The sequence below is a fragment of the Gambusia affinis genome, linkage group LG06 (assembly GCF_019740435.1).
Source record: "Gambusia affinis linkage group LG06, SWU_Gaff_1.0, whole genome shotgun sequence".
In the NCBI taxonomy this organism is placed as follows: Eukaryota; Metazoa; Chordata; class Actinopteri; order Cyprinodontiformes; family Poeciliidae; genus Gambusia; species Gambusia affinis.
The window spans coordinates 17,603,797-17,619,226 of NC_057873.1; the positions used below are offsets into that span (position 1 = coordinate 17,603,797).

At 37.7% G+C, this 15,430-nt stretch overlaps 1 protein-coding gene across 3 annotated transcripts in view; it reads left to right on the plus strand.

Moving 5' to 3' along the window:
• The window catches only part of grm5b (glutamate receptor, metabotropic 5b), a 70,442-nt gene that overhangs the window by 41,991 nt on the left and 13,021 nt on the right, over window positions 1–15,430 (plus strand). For all 3 annotated transcript variants that reach the window (XM_044119574.1, XM_044119575.1, XM_044119576.1), the window contains exons 7-15: window positions 5,515–5,750; window positions 7,293–7,414; window positions 9,260–9,384; window positions 9,502–9,670; window positions 10,225–10,351; window positions 13,314–13,431; window positions 13,599–13,785; window positions 13,930–14,088; window positions 14,236–14,361. In XM_044119574.1, the coding sequence (XP_043975509.1) occupies window positions 5,515–5,750; window positions 7,293–7,414; window positions 9,260–9,384; window positions 9,502–9,670; window positions 10,225–10,351; window positions 13,314–13,431; window positions 13,599–13,785; window positions 13,930–14,088; window positions 14,236–14,361 (1,369 nt within the window). The remainder of the gene's footprint in view (window positions 1–5,514; window positions 5,751–7,292; window positions 7,415–9,259; window positions 9,385–9,501; window positions 9,671–10,224; window positions 10,352–13,313; window positions 13,432–13,598; window positions 13,786–13,929; window positions 14,089–14,235; window positions 14,362–15,430) is intronic.

The following is a 15,430-nucleotide window of genomic DNA, read 5'->3' on the forward strand; positions in this document are numbered from 1 at the left end:
AGGTTACTTTGTGCACATAGTGTTTAAGCTTTTTGCATGTCTTTTATGTCCAGCTAATCAATGGTTTAATTTTTTTTTTTTACTGTGCTGTTTGTAATGTGTAGGCTATTGTGTGTGTCTGTGTGTGTGTGCAGTGTATTTGGTTATAAGCAGCAGATGCTGATGTAGAATCTGTGCCAGGTTACCATGGCAGCGATGGAGCGAGTGTGTTGGAATCGAGTGGCATGTTATTATTGAACATGGGCATTAATTACTAAAGTGACCTATTGGCAGCACAGCTTCAGATCCAAGTCAAATATTTTTACAGACGATGACCTCTTTTTACTCAACTGGTGAGTTTTGCTACGGTAATTAGAGAACAATGCAAACATGAGTTTTAAGGGAAATGATTAGTTTCTTTTTTCTTCAAGTGAATGGCTTAACTTTCCATTTTCTCAACATGAGCAACCTCTTCTTCACCATAGGACTTGGATATGTGACAGAAAATGTATCTTTCTAGTTTATGCTGTTATGCTCTTTTGTGCTTGAAGTAAAAATCAGGGGGAAAAAAGCCCAAAAATTTGATAATTCCTACAGCAGAAAAAAAATAACTAGGAATGGGTCAGTTGCTGGAATAAAGATAAATCGTTATTCTAATCGTTATGGTTTCAAAAGTCAGAGGAAAAAAAAAACCTGTTTCCACGGATTAAATTCTTTTTATTGAGTTGAGAAAGTGCTGTGTAGTTTTTGGCTGTAAGGAGCATAAGTTAACTCATCATATCCTCTCTCTAAATTAAAAAAGCTGCGTGTACTTTAAGTGACTGACGGAAGGTTTGTTACAAGAGCAGACCAGCTAATAAAAGCTTGAGCTTGTTCTACCTGTGTAACTTTAAGGCACAGAAGGTTAAAGGATAAAAAATTTAAAACTGCTAAAGAATTAATGAGGGCTTAATCTGGACTTTTGCTTAAAGTCTTTGTTCTCAGTCAAAATTACAATAAATGGATGATATAGTAATATTACTAGATCTACTAATTAATGTTATATCATTGTAACAGATGTTGGAATATTTGTTGCTTTTCTGCTTTAAATTAAATTAATTAGCTTAAAACAATTGCTTTAATTGTTAATTGTGTAGTTTGTGACATTTATTTTGAGTTGAAGTTACTAGATTGAAAACCTCAAACTTTTTCATGCCCATTTATCTGGCTGTTTGATATTGAAGACATGCTCAGTTCTCTTCAGGTTGCTACAACCGTGAGCAGAATAAATCATTTTAAAGTATAAGGATAAAATGTGTTTTAGTGAACTTAGGGCAATCAAAATTGCTGTAATCTACTTAATTTTTAGCATCTACATTTAGTAAGGCAAATTCTTCTATACAAAGTAACTCTGTATGTAATATTGTGTAATACTGACATATAAAGTAAGAAACCCAAGGCTTTGTGAAGCCTTTTCCTGGGATCCAGACAGTCAGAAACTTCAGTCTTGTGATAGACTTTATAACCAAGAAACAGCCAGTTAGAAATTAATAACCATTTGCAAATGAGTTCTAGTTTCTATTTATACCCTGAATGAACCGAAAGGAAAGGCAGGTGCCTCGGGCCCAGCTTTTTAGAATTGATTTGCTTAAGTTACGCTTAAGGTATTTTGGTGGCCTACAACACTGGAATATTGTACGGTTACTCAAATAGCATTTGTGACATTGGTGCAGGGCATCAGATGTTAATTGAATAGTGAATAGAAAAGTAAGCGTGAAAGTGTGTGTGTGTGTGACAGGGGGTGGAGAGAGTGTGTGTGGGTGTATGTATGTGCATATACTTACGATCCAGTGTGCCTCTAATGAGACACAAAGTACAGACAGCAGATTGAGCGTGGGCTGAAAAACCATGACAACGGCCTTGGGCTTCCAGACATGTGGAAGGAGACTGAAAGAGAGAAATAGACAGAATGTCATTTATAACACTTATTTTGATCCAGAATAGAAAGCGATTGATCTGTCTACTCTCTGATGAAATAATAGGTTAACAACTGCAGCCTTTTTTTTTTCCTTTTTTATTTTTTTTGCAGCTTATCCTCATATACAGTACTTCTGTAAGCGCATCCTGAAGGCCTACGTTAAAGCCCTCCTCTTTTTGCATCATCTCCCACACAGCTGCATATCTGAAGTGTTAATCTTTAATCTGTAAGAACCCATTTGTCTGTGTGTTTGGCTTAAAATTCAGCCTATGTATTTCACAGAACATTCTACAGGCTGTGCAGCAAAAACTGTAATAATCAGTTCCACTGATAAAATTAAGGTTGTATTTTTCATACTTTTGTCCTTGAGGAAAGTAATCTAATTGTTGTGAACTTCAGAATGACAGCAGACCAAATACACTCTTTCAAAAAATAAATAAATAAAAAAACAAACACCTTTCAATTTAGAATTCCCACTAAAGAGTGATATTTGCAGGCTTTACACAACAAAGTTTTTTCTGTTTTGTTTTACCCTTTTTTGTGAAACCGTTTTTGCTGTTCTGATGGCAACATCAGCTTTCTGTGGTTTTCTGTAGAATTGTGTGATTGTAATATCATAAGGCTGGCCCTCATGCACATGTACACATTTCAACGTGACGTAAATCTTATGTTGTCACTTTTGAACTGACAGATATCTTCAGCAACAACAGGTTAATTTAGCTTCCCTGCTCTATTGTGTTTATTTGTATGTACAGTTTCTTGGTTACTTATTTTTTCTTTCTGGAGTGATAAAACTTACCTAAAACCTTCAAAAAGGAATGATTGGTGACTGAATGTTTAACTTGGGGTTGTTGATTTGTCCCATAAAAACAGGTTTTAGTTTTATGTGTTTTCTTCTCAGGACTTGCGCCCATTTGCTAACTGTTTAGCACATCTTTCCATCCCATTTTATCCCAGAACGCTTTTATTACCATGTCAAGGGATGAAATGAAATCAATTTGCAAAACCTTTGCTCAACTAACTACTTTGGGTGTGGGGAATAGCCTCAGGTGGTTAGCATTTAGTCACAACTGTTGAAATTGACACCAGTACACGGGGGCCAGCTTAGGTAAGATAATTATTGTCAATAAAGTGGATGGGCTGAGGTTTTTTTGGCAGAAAAGCATAAGCAGACCCTTGAGAGGCACTTTATCCCTGCACCTGATTCCAGTTCATACTGAAACCCAATACTCAGCTACTATATTCAGGGTAGTTCTGATTGGCTTCTACTATCCCAGTGTTTTAGTTTTGTCGTGCTCTCACTGTACAGTACTAGTAAAGACAAAGAAATGCTGATGGGAGGAAGTTTGAGATGTATGAAACATGACACCAACTTCAGTTTTCTTCCTCTAGTACCTCTACATTACCTGTCAAATGTACATATTGCATTACTAGTAAGATTCACTACAGTAGAAAGCCAGGGCCTTATGTCTTAACAGTCAGAAAACCTACCGGCATTCCGCATAGAAATACAGTAAAAATGGGAACACATTTTTTGCTTTTTCTTTTAAAAGGCCAGCATTGCACATAGTGCCATTTTATAGCAAAATCAAGAAAATATGTTTCCTTCAGTTGTTCTAAATATGCTGTACACGTCAAACATGATGTGTCCTTTCTTAAGCTGCTACCCCTGCGACTCGGTCCCGGATAAGCGGAAGAAAATGCATGAATGGACATCAAACATGACTTAAAAGAAATTTGACTTTGTAATTTGAAGCCTTGAAATTGGCCTCTTTCACTTTAAGAAGATGCTGTTCTTTCTGACACTCGCCCTTCAGCATACCATCACGACAGTGCTCCTCCATAATGACATTTACAGCTGTTCATATAGGAGGACTGGACTGAGGATTATTTTGTATGATAAGCAGTCACGCAGTTCTACCTGGTGTTTGCTAATTTCTGCTGCTGCTAGTCTGGTGGAGCTGAATGGGGGAGAGGTGCTCAGTGATGCAGAAGCTCGGCTGGAGGCCGCAGCTTCAAGGAGGATTTTTATGGAAATAGCTTTGTGAGAGCAAGTGCTTAGGCAACACTGAATGACTTGCACGGGAGATTCAAGAATTTCTCTAACATGCATGGAAAGAGCAACACTCCAGGTATGTTTTGGATGAGGGAATTATCAAAAAAGGCAATTTAACACAATATGCCCCCATTAATTGGATTAAAAGAACAAATTTTCATAGAAACTTTAAAAAAAAGCAAAATGAGTTTCCGTGACAAGATTGTAGTCTCTTGTTAATTGCATTGACCTTTTGCACCGTACAAATAAGAGGTTAAGCATTTACTCATTAGATAGATTTATGGTAATTGAAAAATTATCTCACTATGATTTCTGACCACAGCTCAGTGAGAGAGGGTGACAGTAACTGTGACAAAAAGAAGGGACAAATCGACAGAGGTGAACTTTGTGGTAGGCAGAGTAGGGGAAGCAGTTCACTTTCACACTGGATCTCCAACTTGACTGAGGATGCAGGGACTGCTGTAGGAGAAAATTAGTTATGTACTCTGGAGGCTCTAAGACAGAGAGAGGAGAGAGAAAAGAAACACTGGTAGAAAAGGTGAAAATAAACAAAAATAATGCTGAAAGAAACTAATTTTCACTGCAAGAACTGAGGATCATTGTTTTGGTTGTGACAGGCTGGCAACAATTGTGGAAGGAGAAGACATTTGTCATTCAATCCACTTCCCTCCCTTTATCTCTGCCTTTCACATGCGGACACATCCACGTTGCCATCTGTTCGTTGTAAAGGAGTGGCAAACCCGGGTGTCTTACTAAAGATGTAAACTACAGTGTCTAAATGTGTTGTGGGGGTGAATTGTGAGGTGCTTACATGCATATAGCTGCCGTTTTATCAGCAGCATCAGACAAACTCAGTTTGACCTAGATCATCTCAAGAGTCTGGCGGTGCGTGTGTGTGGGTGTGTATGTGCATAGTGGTTTTAACCCTTTTGTAAATGATCTGTTGAATTTTGGACATGGCCAGTCATGATGTAATCTCTTCCTCCTACATGTCTTCTGACTCTCTGGTAATGGCTCTATTTTTGTTTCCTTTCACTCTATATCTGATTACGTTTCTTAGTCTTTGTGATGCTGTTTGTTCACTACTTTGCTCTAACAAACCTCCATGATGTGCACAGAACAGGTAGATTTTGTTAAGATGAAAGATTAAATCATACATCGGTGGGCTCTCTTTACTCAGATAATCTCTGAAGACAATTGGTTTCCGCACAGGATTTTGTGTAGGGGTTATAGAATAAAGGCAGATGAATAAAAAATGCATGCCGTACTTTCAAAATTGTTATTTGTAAATCAATTTGAAACAATCAATCCTATTATTTCCTGTTCCCATTGTGTTGGTTCGTATCATAACATAATACTAAAATACATTAAAATATGTAGATGTAGCATTAAAGTTCAAATATTTTGAATACCTTTGTAAGGCTTTGTATGTTTGTATCCTCATTGGCATACTGATTGCACTCATTTGAATGCTTAAACTTGCTAAACATTGCCACTTTTCTCTACTTTCCTTTTGTTGCAGCGATGGATGGGCAGACAGGTACGATGTGACAGAAGGTTATGCCGAGGAAGCAGCCGGGGGTATTACCATCAAGCTGCAGTCAGCGGACGTGAAATGGTTTGATGATTACTACCTTAAGCTCCGTCCTGAAAACAACCACAGGAATCCTTGGTTTCCGGAGTTCTGGCAGCATCGGTTTCACTGCAGACTTAAAGGTCACCCACAGGAGAGCATCAAGTACAACCGCACCTGTGAGAGTAAGTGGAGACCCAAATAAAATGCCAGAACAGAAGGCACTTGAATGTTTCAGGCCAGGAAAAAAAAAGTGATTTCTGAATATTGCTTGGTGAATAGGCCAAACTAATGGTTTAAGCCATTGAAGTGATACACCAGAGAGTTTTGACAGACTGATTGCTACCTTGTTAGATTAATTAAAGTCAGAGCCACTCCTTGATCATTGTGAAGGTCATCTACTTATTCTTTACATCTCCTCAGTGTCCATCTGTATGCCAGGTGGATCATATATTCATTTATCATCTGCTCCTACACTAGGTAAACACAAAAGATTGTAATTTTGATTATATGTTAATACAACTTTCCAAACCACATCTTTTGCTTTGTGAAACCATAATTGGTCCCTTAAATAAAACACTGATACTATCCTTGGCATCAGCAGCTGCCATCAAGTGCTTGTGATAACTGACTATGAGCCTTTTATATTTCTGTGGAGATTTTTGGCCCACTCTTCTCTGCAGACTAGTTTTAATTGCACTGGTGTTGGAGGTTTGTTGGAGCAGCTTGTTTAAGGCCATGCCACCACGATCTAAGTGCAGTGGAGTGTAAAGTCACCCACTGAAGGTCACACCTTCTCCTCTTTTTGTATAGAGCAGACTTCATTCAATAATGCTGAACCACGTAAATGTCCTTAAGTGTAATAATCATGGTTGAGGAAATGTGTGAGCATCCAGTAGTTTCATCTGGTGGAGCAGGTCGACCCCTGGTCCACAGTGAATCAATGTGAACCAATAGCCTTCGCTATGGTTTTGTAACCATTTCTAGTCCATTTCTAATAGATGTCTGCTTCTCTTCAGTTTTTTGGCGAATGATGTATTGCTTGTTAAGATCTTTTGTCCTATTTTATGTTGTCAGAAATGTTCTGTTTAAGTGATTTATTGATTCTACAGGTTGGATAGTACTCAGGAATTGGTGTGGCAAGAGAAATGAAACTTTGTTATTAAGTACTGTTAAAATGAGTCAATTTCACCCCAGGGGAAATTGACTTTTATGCAGATTGGGCTGGATAAATTTTATCCATAAAAAACGAATTGATGAAAACTCAGGTTACCTTTGTCCTGCATTTAAATTAGCTGTGAAGGCAACTTTTTGACAGGCTGAACACACACCTACAAACAGACCACATGGACGCACACAACCTTTAGGTTCATCTTGAGAATGAACCCTCCATTGATTTTCACATTTTAATTCAATGCCATCCACTTCTCTGTCTGTTTCATTCACTTCATTCATAGGCTAAACAGTACTCGAGAGCTGCTTCAAAGGGAGTCATTTCTTATTTATTCTAATGAAATGGGACAGGAATTACAAAAGAACAGGACACAGACAGACCCAGAAATGCAATGTGGAGGTGGGGAGTGACTGATGAGGAAGAGGAGAAAGGGCCCTTTGATGTTAGAAAAAAAATGATTTCGTTTTTTTCCCCCCCCCCAACCATACTCATCAATACGATTGTCAGTCCTCCTCCGCTTTTTATTTATCTATTTATCTGTACACCTTTACAGGAAAGGATTCCCTGCAGACTCATTACGCACAGGACACCAAGATGGGATTTGTCATTAATGCTATTTACTCAATGGCATTCGGCCTGGATAACATGCAACGTTCCCTATGCCCAGGCTATCAGGTAGGTCCAGCTGAAAAAGAAATACACGAGGGACCAGGGCAGCAGTACAGAAAAAGCTGAGTGGGTAGATAATTGTGTTTCACTGTCGAAGCTCTATCTCAATTTCCAATTCGGCTGTGTGACTACATTTAGTTCATGCAGAGAGTCCAGCAGTGTCTCCTTTTCCTCTCTATCTTGCATTGTTGCGCAAAGTGGACTCATCAGTCATGACTTGAACAGATCTTGCAAAAATCTCTCTGGAAACTGCTCCTATGTTTCAGCAGACTCCCATTTTTGACTTTCTTGTTGTGTTGCATGTATGACAAAAAGTCAGAAAGTATCCCAATACAATGAGGAAGAGCTTTTCAGATTGTAAACCATGTCTGTGAAGAGTGAAGTGCAACCAGATTAAGCTCCATAAGTGAGTGTTCTTCCTGCCAATTTGAGCTTGGCTTTCATTCACTGTATTAATATTGTCAGTCTTTTTACATACACAGGCTAAAAATCCCCAATTGCATCTAATTAAACTGTATCTTTTCTGTGATTATTCCAAAAGTGGCCTTTTCTTTGTGCACGACCAGAGTTTGGTCCACTTTCCTACTTAGGAGAAGCTTAGAAGAGATGATTGACAAAGGTTGTTTCTGTTTTCTAGTTCTTGTGATTTAGGTTAGTTGAGCTCCATTTGAGTTTCCTGTACTTCATTTAGTAAATTCCTGTCAACATACTTCTTCTGCTCACCTCACTACTATAATGTTTATTAAACAGCTAAAAGTGCTACTCTCCCCTTTATGGTTACGGGAGCTATTGTCACACTCTTTTATATCACTACTAATTGCATTTCCTAAAAGCTCAATTCTTGTAGCATCTATAACTTGCACTTCTCATGCTCAAGATTTAATGGCAGTGCTGTTAGAAAATTAAACATGTTACAGTATTAGATGTATAGAATAGCTATGGTGGAATGTTGTTTACATGAACTTAATACATCATTTAAACATAAAGCAGAAAGGCAATAGGGTAGAAGGAAGCATGTTTACCAGCCTCATAATGTCTTTTTATAAATATTTTTTCACTGGGAAGATGTGCAGGCGGATTTTTAACAAGTGACCACTCACTGCCTGTTGATTTAATTTCAACAAACCTCCTGTAAGTCACGGAAAATCTGGTGAGTGCCACAGATAAAATGTTTATTTCCCTCAACACAAATAGCAACAGGTCCCCCTAGTTAAACTGTTCAACTACAAACAGCATTGTCCATCATTCTTAACTTTAAATAAGTTATAATATGCTTCAATTTTATGGACAAACAGGTGAAGATCAAACCAACTACAATGAGACATCTATCTAAATATTGTCCTTTGAATGTTTATGAAAAAGCCCACAATTTCATTGAGATCATTGATCTTTAAGATCATTGACCTCTGGTGAGATCAATGATCTCATCTCTGATTTTTTATTTATTTTTATTTTTTTAAATAATCAGTTAATAATGCTCTATTATTTGACTTAGGTTAACATAGCATTTTTGCTCGTTTTGTAGGCATTATGCTTGTGCCGGCCTCAATGTAACTTGACCTGAAAAACCTAAATAGAAATTGTAGGAACCCATGTTGCCATAATTTCTGTATTTTGGTCAGTTGTATTTGTAATTTTTAGCATTTGTTCTTTGCTGGGTGTAAAACAAGTTGCCTCTTGGGGACAATAAAGTTTATCTTTTTCACATTTATTAAACAGTGTATTAGAATATGTTTATGTTTATTTGAAAATTGTTCCATAAAGTTGAATACTTACATACTACCATGGTTATTTTGTGCAAGACTTTGAATTCATTTGCATACTTAAGACTAATGGCTAACATTTCTACAGGGCCTTTGTGATGCTATGCGACCTATAGATGGTGCTACTCTGCTGGACTTCCTGATGAAAACCAACTTCACTGGTGTGTCCGGAGAGGGAATTTTATTTGATGAAAATGGAGACTCACCTGGCAGGTAGGCAAAGTTGCTGGGTGATTTATATCCAGCATAATTTTTATAACCTACCTCTTTGATCTCTCAGTGGGAACTTTGTGTCATATGTTCACTCCACATTTTTATTGTTATAAATAGGTATGAAATAATGAATTTCAAGAAGATGGGGAGGGACTACTATGACTACATCAATGTTGGTAGTTGGGACAACAGTGGATTGAAGATAGCTGATGATGAAATCTGGTCCAGCAAAGATGCCATCATTAAATCGGTGTGCAGTGAACCCTGTGACAAAGGGCAAATTAAGGTAAGATGGGAGATATGCATTGAATGCTTTTTTGAAAGATTTAAGTGGGACAAAAAAATATTGTAAATGAAGTGTTCATTTTGCATGGTGTGCAGTGGTTGCTATACCCCTGGCAATATTAAAAGGCAGGCACAAGTCATTTTCAATGTGCGTCACAAAATCTTACATCTTAGGTCATAAAGGTAATTTTAAAACTGTCTCATGGAATCATGTGCAAATTTCTATATCTATGATCAACAAAGCTAATGGTTTATAATTCTATGCAAGCCTATGGTTTAAGTCATTTTCCCGTTAGCCTATGCTTGCATTCCTTACCAATTCCTGTGTGTGATCCTTATTCCCAGATTCCCATATTCAAAGGAATATGATATTTTCTGCTTGACTTGACACAAGCTCAATTTTACATAAATATACTGAGGCCGCTGCATACGAGCTGCCATGTCAGCAAATGCAAACAACTTTCCTGCCAACTCAATTTCTGTATTTAAACGGGGACTTGTTCAGTAGTAAAAAAAAAACAAAAGAAGGCAAAATGCTTATGGTCTCTGTTTCAGGTGATCCGCAAGGGTGAGGTGAGCTGCTGCTGGACGTGCACCCTGTGCAAAGAAAACGAGTTTGTGTTTGATGAATACACCTGTCAAGCCTGTAATCTTGGCTCCTGGCCTAATGATGGCCTCACAGGTCAGCATCTGTATGTTTGTGGTTCTGCATTTGCACAGTTCTTGAAGATACTAAAACGTTGTAGCAAAGAAGTCCCTGTTCAAGGTGGGTGACTGCATGTGGGGGTGCAGAAAAGATTAAGCAATTTAAATTAGAATTATGCTAAGATGAGAGTTCTCTTATCTAGTGTGTTGTTACAGTAAATTAAAAAGTCCTGCACCAACTACACATTAGACAACCCTTCTTTTTTGGCTCACCTCTGCCTCTTTCATCCGCTTTACTTGTCACAGACATTGTCATGAGTGTTTTAATTATTCTGTAATAAGAGAGGCTTTCAATTTTTAATTCAAAAACACTACAGTCCCGGCGAATTTTACTCCACCTTTATTGCATTGGAAGCACAGGGATTGTTTTGTTGTGCTCTCAGCTGCTCATTATAATGTTCCTCACTGAGCTTGATGATTAAAACATGAATCAAGCCCTGCTGAAAATTCAAATGACGTTTCACTGTCAGAAAAATAGTCATCCTAAAACTCACATCCTGAACCAATGCTGAGCTGAAAATTGACAGTAGGAAAGAGAAATATGGCACATGCCAATTTATTTTATGTCACATTTCCTCCACTCTTGTGGGGGGACGTTGAAAATGGTGGTAGGAGTTCGTCCTGTAGACGGTGGGTAGTCTTTTCTTATTGTCCTCCCTCGACCTTTAATATTCAACATGGTAGAAAAGAAATATTTCAGATCCTACAGGCTATTAGATGTTTTATTATGTGAGTAATGTTTCTCAATATGGAATCATTTACTCAGATAGGTTGAAAGTAGCCTTATAACCCTATACAGATTGCTAGGAGGGGTTATGGAGCTATATGCTTCATATCACCAAAAGGTCCAAATCCCTGCTTTTAAAGTTAATTGCTTTTACATCCTGGAAGCAACAAGGATGGACTTTTTCAAATAAATGGCTTGACAGTGGTGGAGATATTATTTTTCCCATGACTGTAAACAGGGGCACTTCAATCAAACCAACACGCGGTTTTCTAGTTTCAACTCCACACATGTTGATCCTTCAAACTCGGAACAATGGAAAATAAATCTAAAAGACTCAGAAATCAAAAGGCAGAGCAAAGAGACAAGGTAAATCAAGGATGAACCGCAAGAGAGAGCAAGAGAGAGAGGTCAGATACATCTGAAACCACAGAGAGGTGGAGAATAGGTTTTGATACGACAATTGAGGGAGAGAAATAGCAATTTAGAAAGATGAAATGAGGGTAAAGTGAAGTGAATGGAGGCTGTGACATAAGAAGAACCCTATGCAGGAAAAGGAGCAGAAAAAAGAAGGATTTGCTGTGAGACTTGAGCCTCTCCAATCAAAGCTAAGCCTTTTAGATGGTTTGATTGAGTTTATATCAAAACTTTTGATTCAATGAACCCCAAACCAGTTCAGCTTTTGGTAAAATATAGCAGTTCACAATTTCCTGCAACTCTATGAACTAATTAAGAAGGTGGCAATTGACAAAGCCAAAGGGGGTGTGAAGGCATGTCGTAGGACTTTCAGCATTGGATTCAGAGCTATGTAATTTTTATCACGTATAAAATGTTGTCTTTTTGAGACAGAACTTAGATACATTCATTTTTATGTGTGTGCTTGAGCTGTATTCTCATATGTTAAAATAAAATTGAAACTTATGCTTATTTACATCTTTGCAAAAGACCGTTACTTGATGGTTTGTTTGTTTTTTATCACTCCCTTGCTTGCAAAACGTCTAATATTCATTACGTGGGTCCAAATTCATTATTGATTTCATGAACATTGTTGACCATGTAGAAAACATTGAACCTAAAGCAAAAAAAAATAAATCTGCCTCTGTAGAAATTGGGTTGTATTTCTTGAAAGAAAAAGCAAGACTAGCTTGAAAGTCAAAGAAAAGAAAATTGGTTTTCTACTCGTGGCCAAGAAGTACCCAGATAAAGTCCACCAGCATGAAGATGGAATATAATTAGAGCTGTCTCTTTAATTAATGCACCTTTATCTCATCACGAATGGAGAAGACAGCGACAGAGAGGAAAAGAATTAGGTAACAAGGTGGGATGGAAGAGGAAGTGGAGAGATAAGGGAGATATTAGGGGATATTTAAAGGCCAGAATAATTTATGGAGGGATAAGGAAATAAATGGAGGAAGACAAATTCATGATAAGTCTTCAGGAGTAAGGAGAAGATTAAGGTTCTGTTATTAAGATATATTTGTATGTCACAAAGAGCAGCACCATTCAATTATGTTGTTTACCATTCTTTTTATACTAATTCAAACTTATAGGAACATCATATTTATGACACAATTGTAGTTGTAGAAATATTTGTAACTGAGTCTTTTCTAGTTGTTGGTCAGCTGACCAAACAGTCTTGACTGAGTTCATTTATTTTTTAACACCAAGAATTCAGGTGAATTTCAATCAGTCATAGATTTGTTTAAACATTGATGAGCAAGAGAAAGAAAGTTAGGGGACGTGTTTTGCAAACATAAACCACCAGCACATCCAGAGACAAACATATTTGCTCATTTATCTTTGCAAAGTAGCTCGAGCTCATTCAGATTGACACGAGAGCATCTGTGAGCACCAGTGTTTAATTCTTGCCACAAGTTATTAATTAGATTTAGGTCTAGAATTTGGCTCGGTCATTCTAGCACATGCAAATGCTTGGATCTAAATCACTTCATCTTAGCTCTGGTTGTATATCACTGGTGTTTGTCCTCCTGGAAGACGAACCTCTTGCCTAGTCTGAAGGCTTTGGCAACATAAAAAAAAAAAAATGTTTTCCAGCATTGAAAAGTTTAATCAGTTTAATTATGTTCATATTTTTGCATGTCAGTCAACCAATAGCTGAAACAGAAAAACCTGTGAAATTCTCTCATATTTATACAACAATTTAAAGTTTGCTTCTAATATTTCATCTTCACATGCTTACACCCTTTCTCTCCAGGCTGCGATCCGATCCCTGTGGAGTACCTGCGATGGGGGGATCCAGAACCCATAGCTGCTGTGGTATTTGCTTGCCTCGGTCTAATGGCTACCTTTTTTGTCACTGCAGTTTTTATCTAGTAAGAATTTTTTTAATGAAGAAATATTTCAAACGAAAGTTGAAAATGTGCCTGAATTGTTTTCTTTCACTTTGTTATTGTTCATCTTTGCATATTTTAATTGTTTTAGGGTTTTGTTTTAATGTCTCCATCATCATATCTAATGTTTGTTTGACTGTGTCTATAAGTTTTCGGGACACCCCTGTTGTGAAGTCCTCCAGCCGGGAGCTGTGCTACATTATACTAGCAGGGATTTGCCTCGGATATCTGTGCACCTTCACCCTCATTGCAAAGCCCCACGTGATCCACTGCTACCTCCAGCGACTAGGAATCGGTCTGTCACCTGCCATGAGTTACTCTGCACTTGTTACCAAGGTGAGAAATAGGATGGAGCCACCACTCCTCCCATTGAAACTGAGGCCTTTGTGTAGAAATACTGAAAGCAGATAAAATAGCTTAAAAATAGCTCTACTACAGTAAGTGATGTATGTATTAATGATGTTTGGGATCCGACTGCAGACGAACCGCATCGCTCGGATCCTGGCAGGGAGCAAAAAGAAGATCTGTACAAAGAAGCCTCGCTTCATGTCAGCCTGCGCTCAGCTCATCATTGCCTTCCTCCTCATACTGCTGCAGTTGGGCATCATTGTGGCTCTTTTCCTTATGGAGCCACCGAATGTAAGTTTTCAGTTTGCAGATGTGTGAACAAAGAGCACGGTAACACGATTAAATAAACAGACCTGGGGATCTTAAGATTTAATGAACGTGTGTATGATACAACCCAGATTTAGCTTAGTCCCCTCTCTGTCGTCTCACTATCTTCAGGTGATCAACGACTACCCTAGCATCCGCCAAGTCAACCTTATTTGCAACACCACTAACCTCGGAGTGGTAGCCCCCCTGGGATACAATGGCCTGCTGATCCTCAGCTGTACCTTTTATGCCTTTAAGGTATGCCTTTGATGCTTTGTGTCTGTTTCTTTAATTAACAAAAATATCATTGGAACCTATTCTGTTGTGACTATTCATTTGAAGGTATTCAGATGCTTTATTATGTTTGTTTCCAAACTGTAGCTCACAGAGGCGAATAATAAGTTGCACGTCGGCAACACTTTGCTCTCACAGAGCTATTTGTTGACCCAAAATATTGAGAATAAAAGAATATTTTGGTTTATAGATTGAATGCATTGACAAGTTACAACAGCCAAGTCTGAACTATAGTGTTGCTAGTGGATACTGTCATATGATGTCGTGCTCTTGTAGAAAATAGGACACTGCTTATTGAAAGGTACCAAACCGTGTTGTGAAGAAACCATATATACAATATAAACAATATATAAATTACAGAAGGACACATTTTTAATTATAACTGCATTCTTTCCAGATACATTTTCTCTTTAAGACCAGTAACCATATGCAGTAGAATATGCAGCATGGTTCTGAAATAAATTAACTCCCATTTTCAGGAGTAAGCTGACAAAACGTTTTGAATTTTTAGTGTCACCTGGAAAAAAATCCCTTTTAATGAATAATTTTGTAATGTTTTTTTTTTTTGTCAGTCTTCTGTTTGCATTTAAGTTTACTTTGATCTTTATTCATATTTCTGTCATGTAGAAAAATTATGGAATGTGTTAGGATTAATATCCTACCAGATGCAAAAAACAAACATGAAAACTAAAACAAACCCAAAAGGTTGATCATGAAGACTGATAAGTTTGAAATTCTGTGGTACGTAACACAACCATGTTGTTTCCTTTACAGCTTGATTAGTTTTCCTCCAAACCAGAGCATGGTGCAAATGACATATTTTTCTGCATAAGTCTGTGAATTTCTATTGGCTTTTCAGTAAGACTTACATTCACATATATTTAGTTTATCCCCTTAACTGTCATGAGAACACCAGTGTTCTCAAGGACCCATTGACTTGCATGTAAGTGACAGTCCAGAGCAGCATGCAAATGGTGGGTGGCTGTTGAAGAGACTCTCCACTATTTGCCAAATCTTCAGTAAAAGAGTTTAA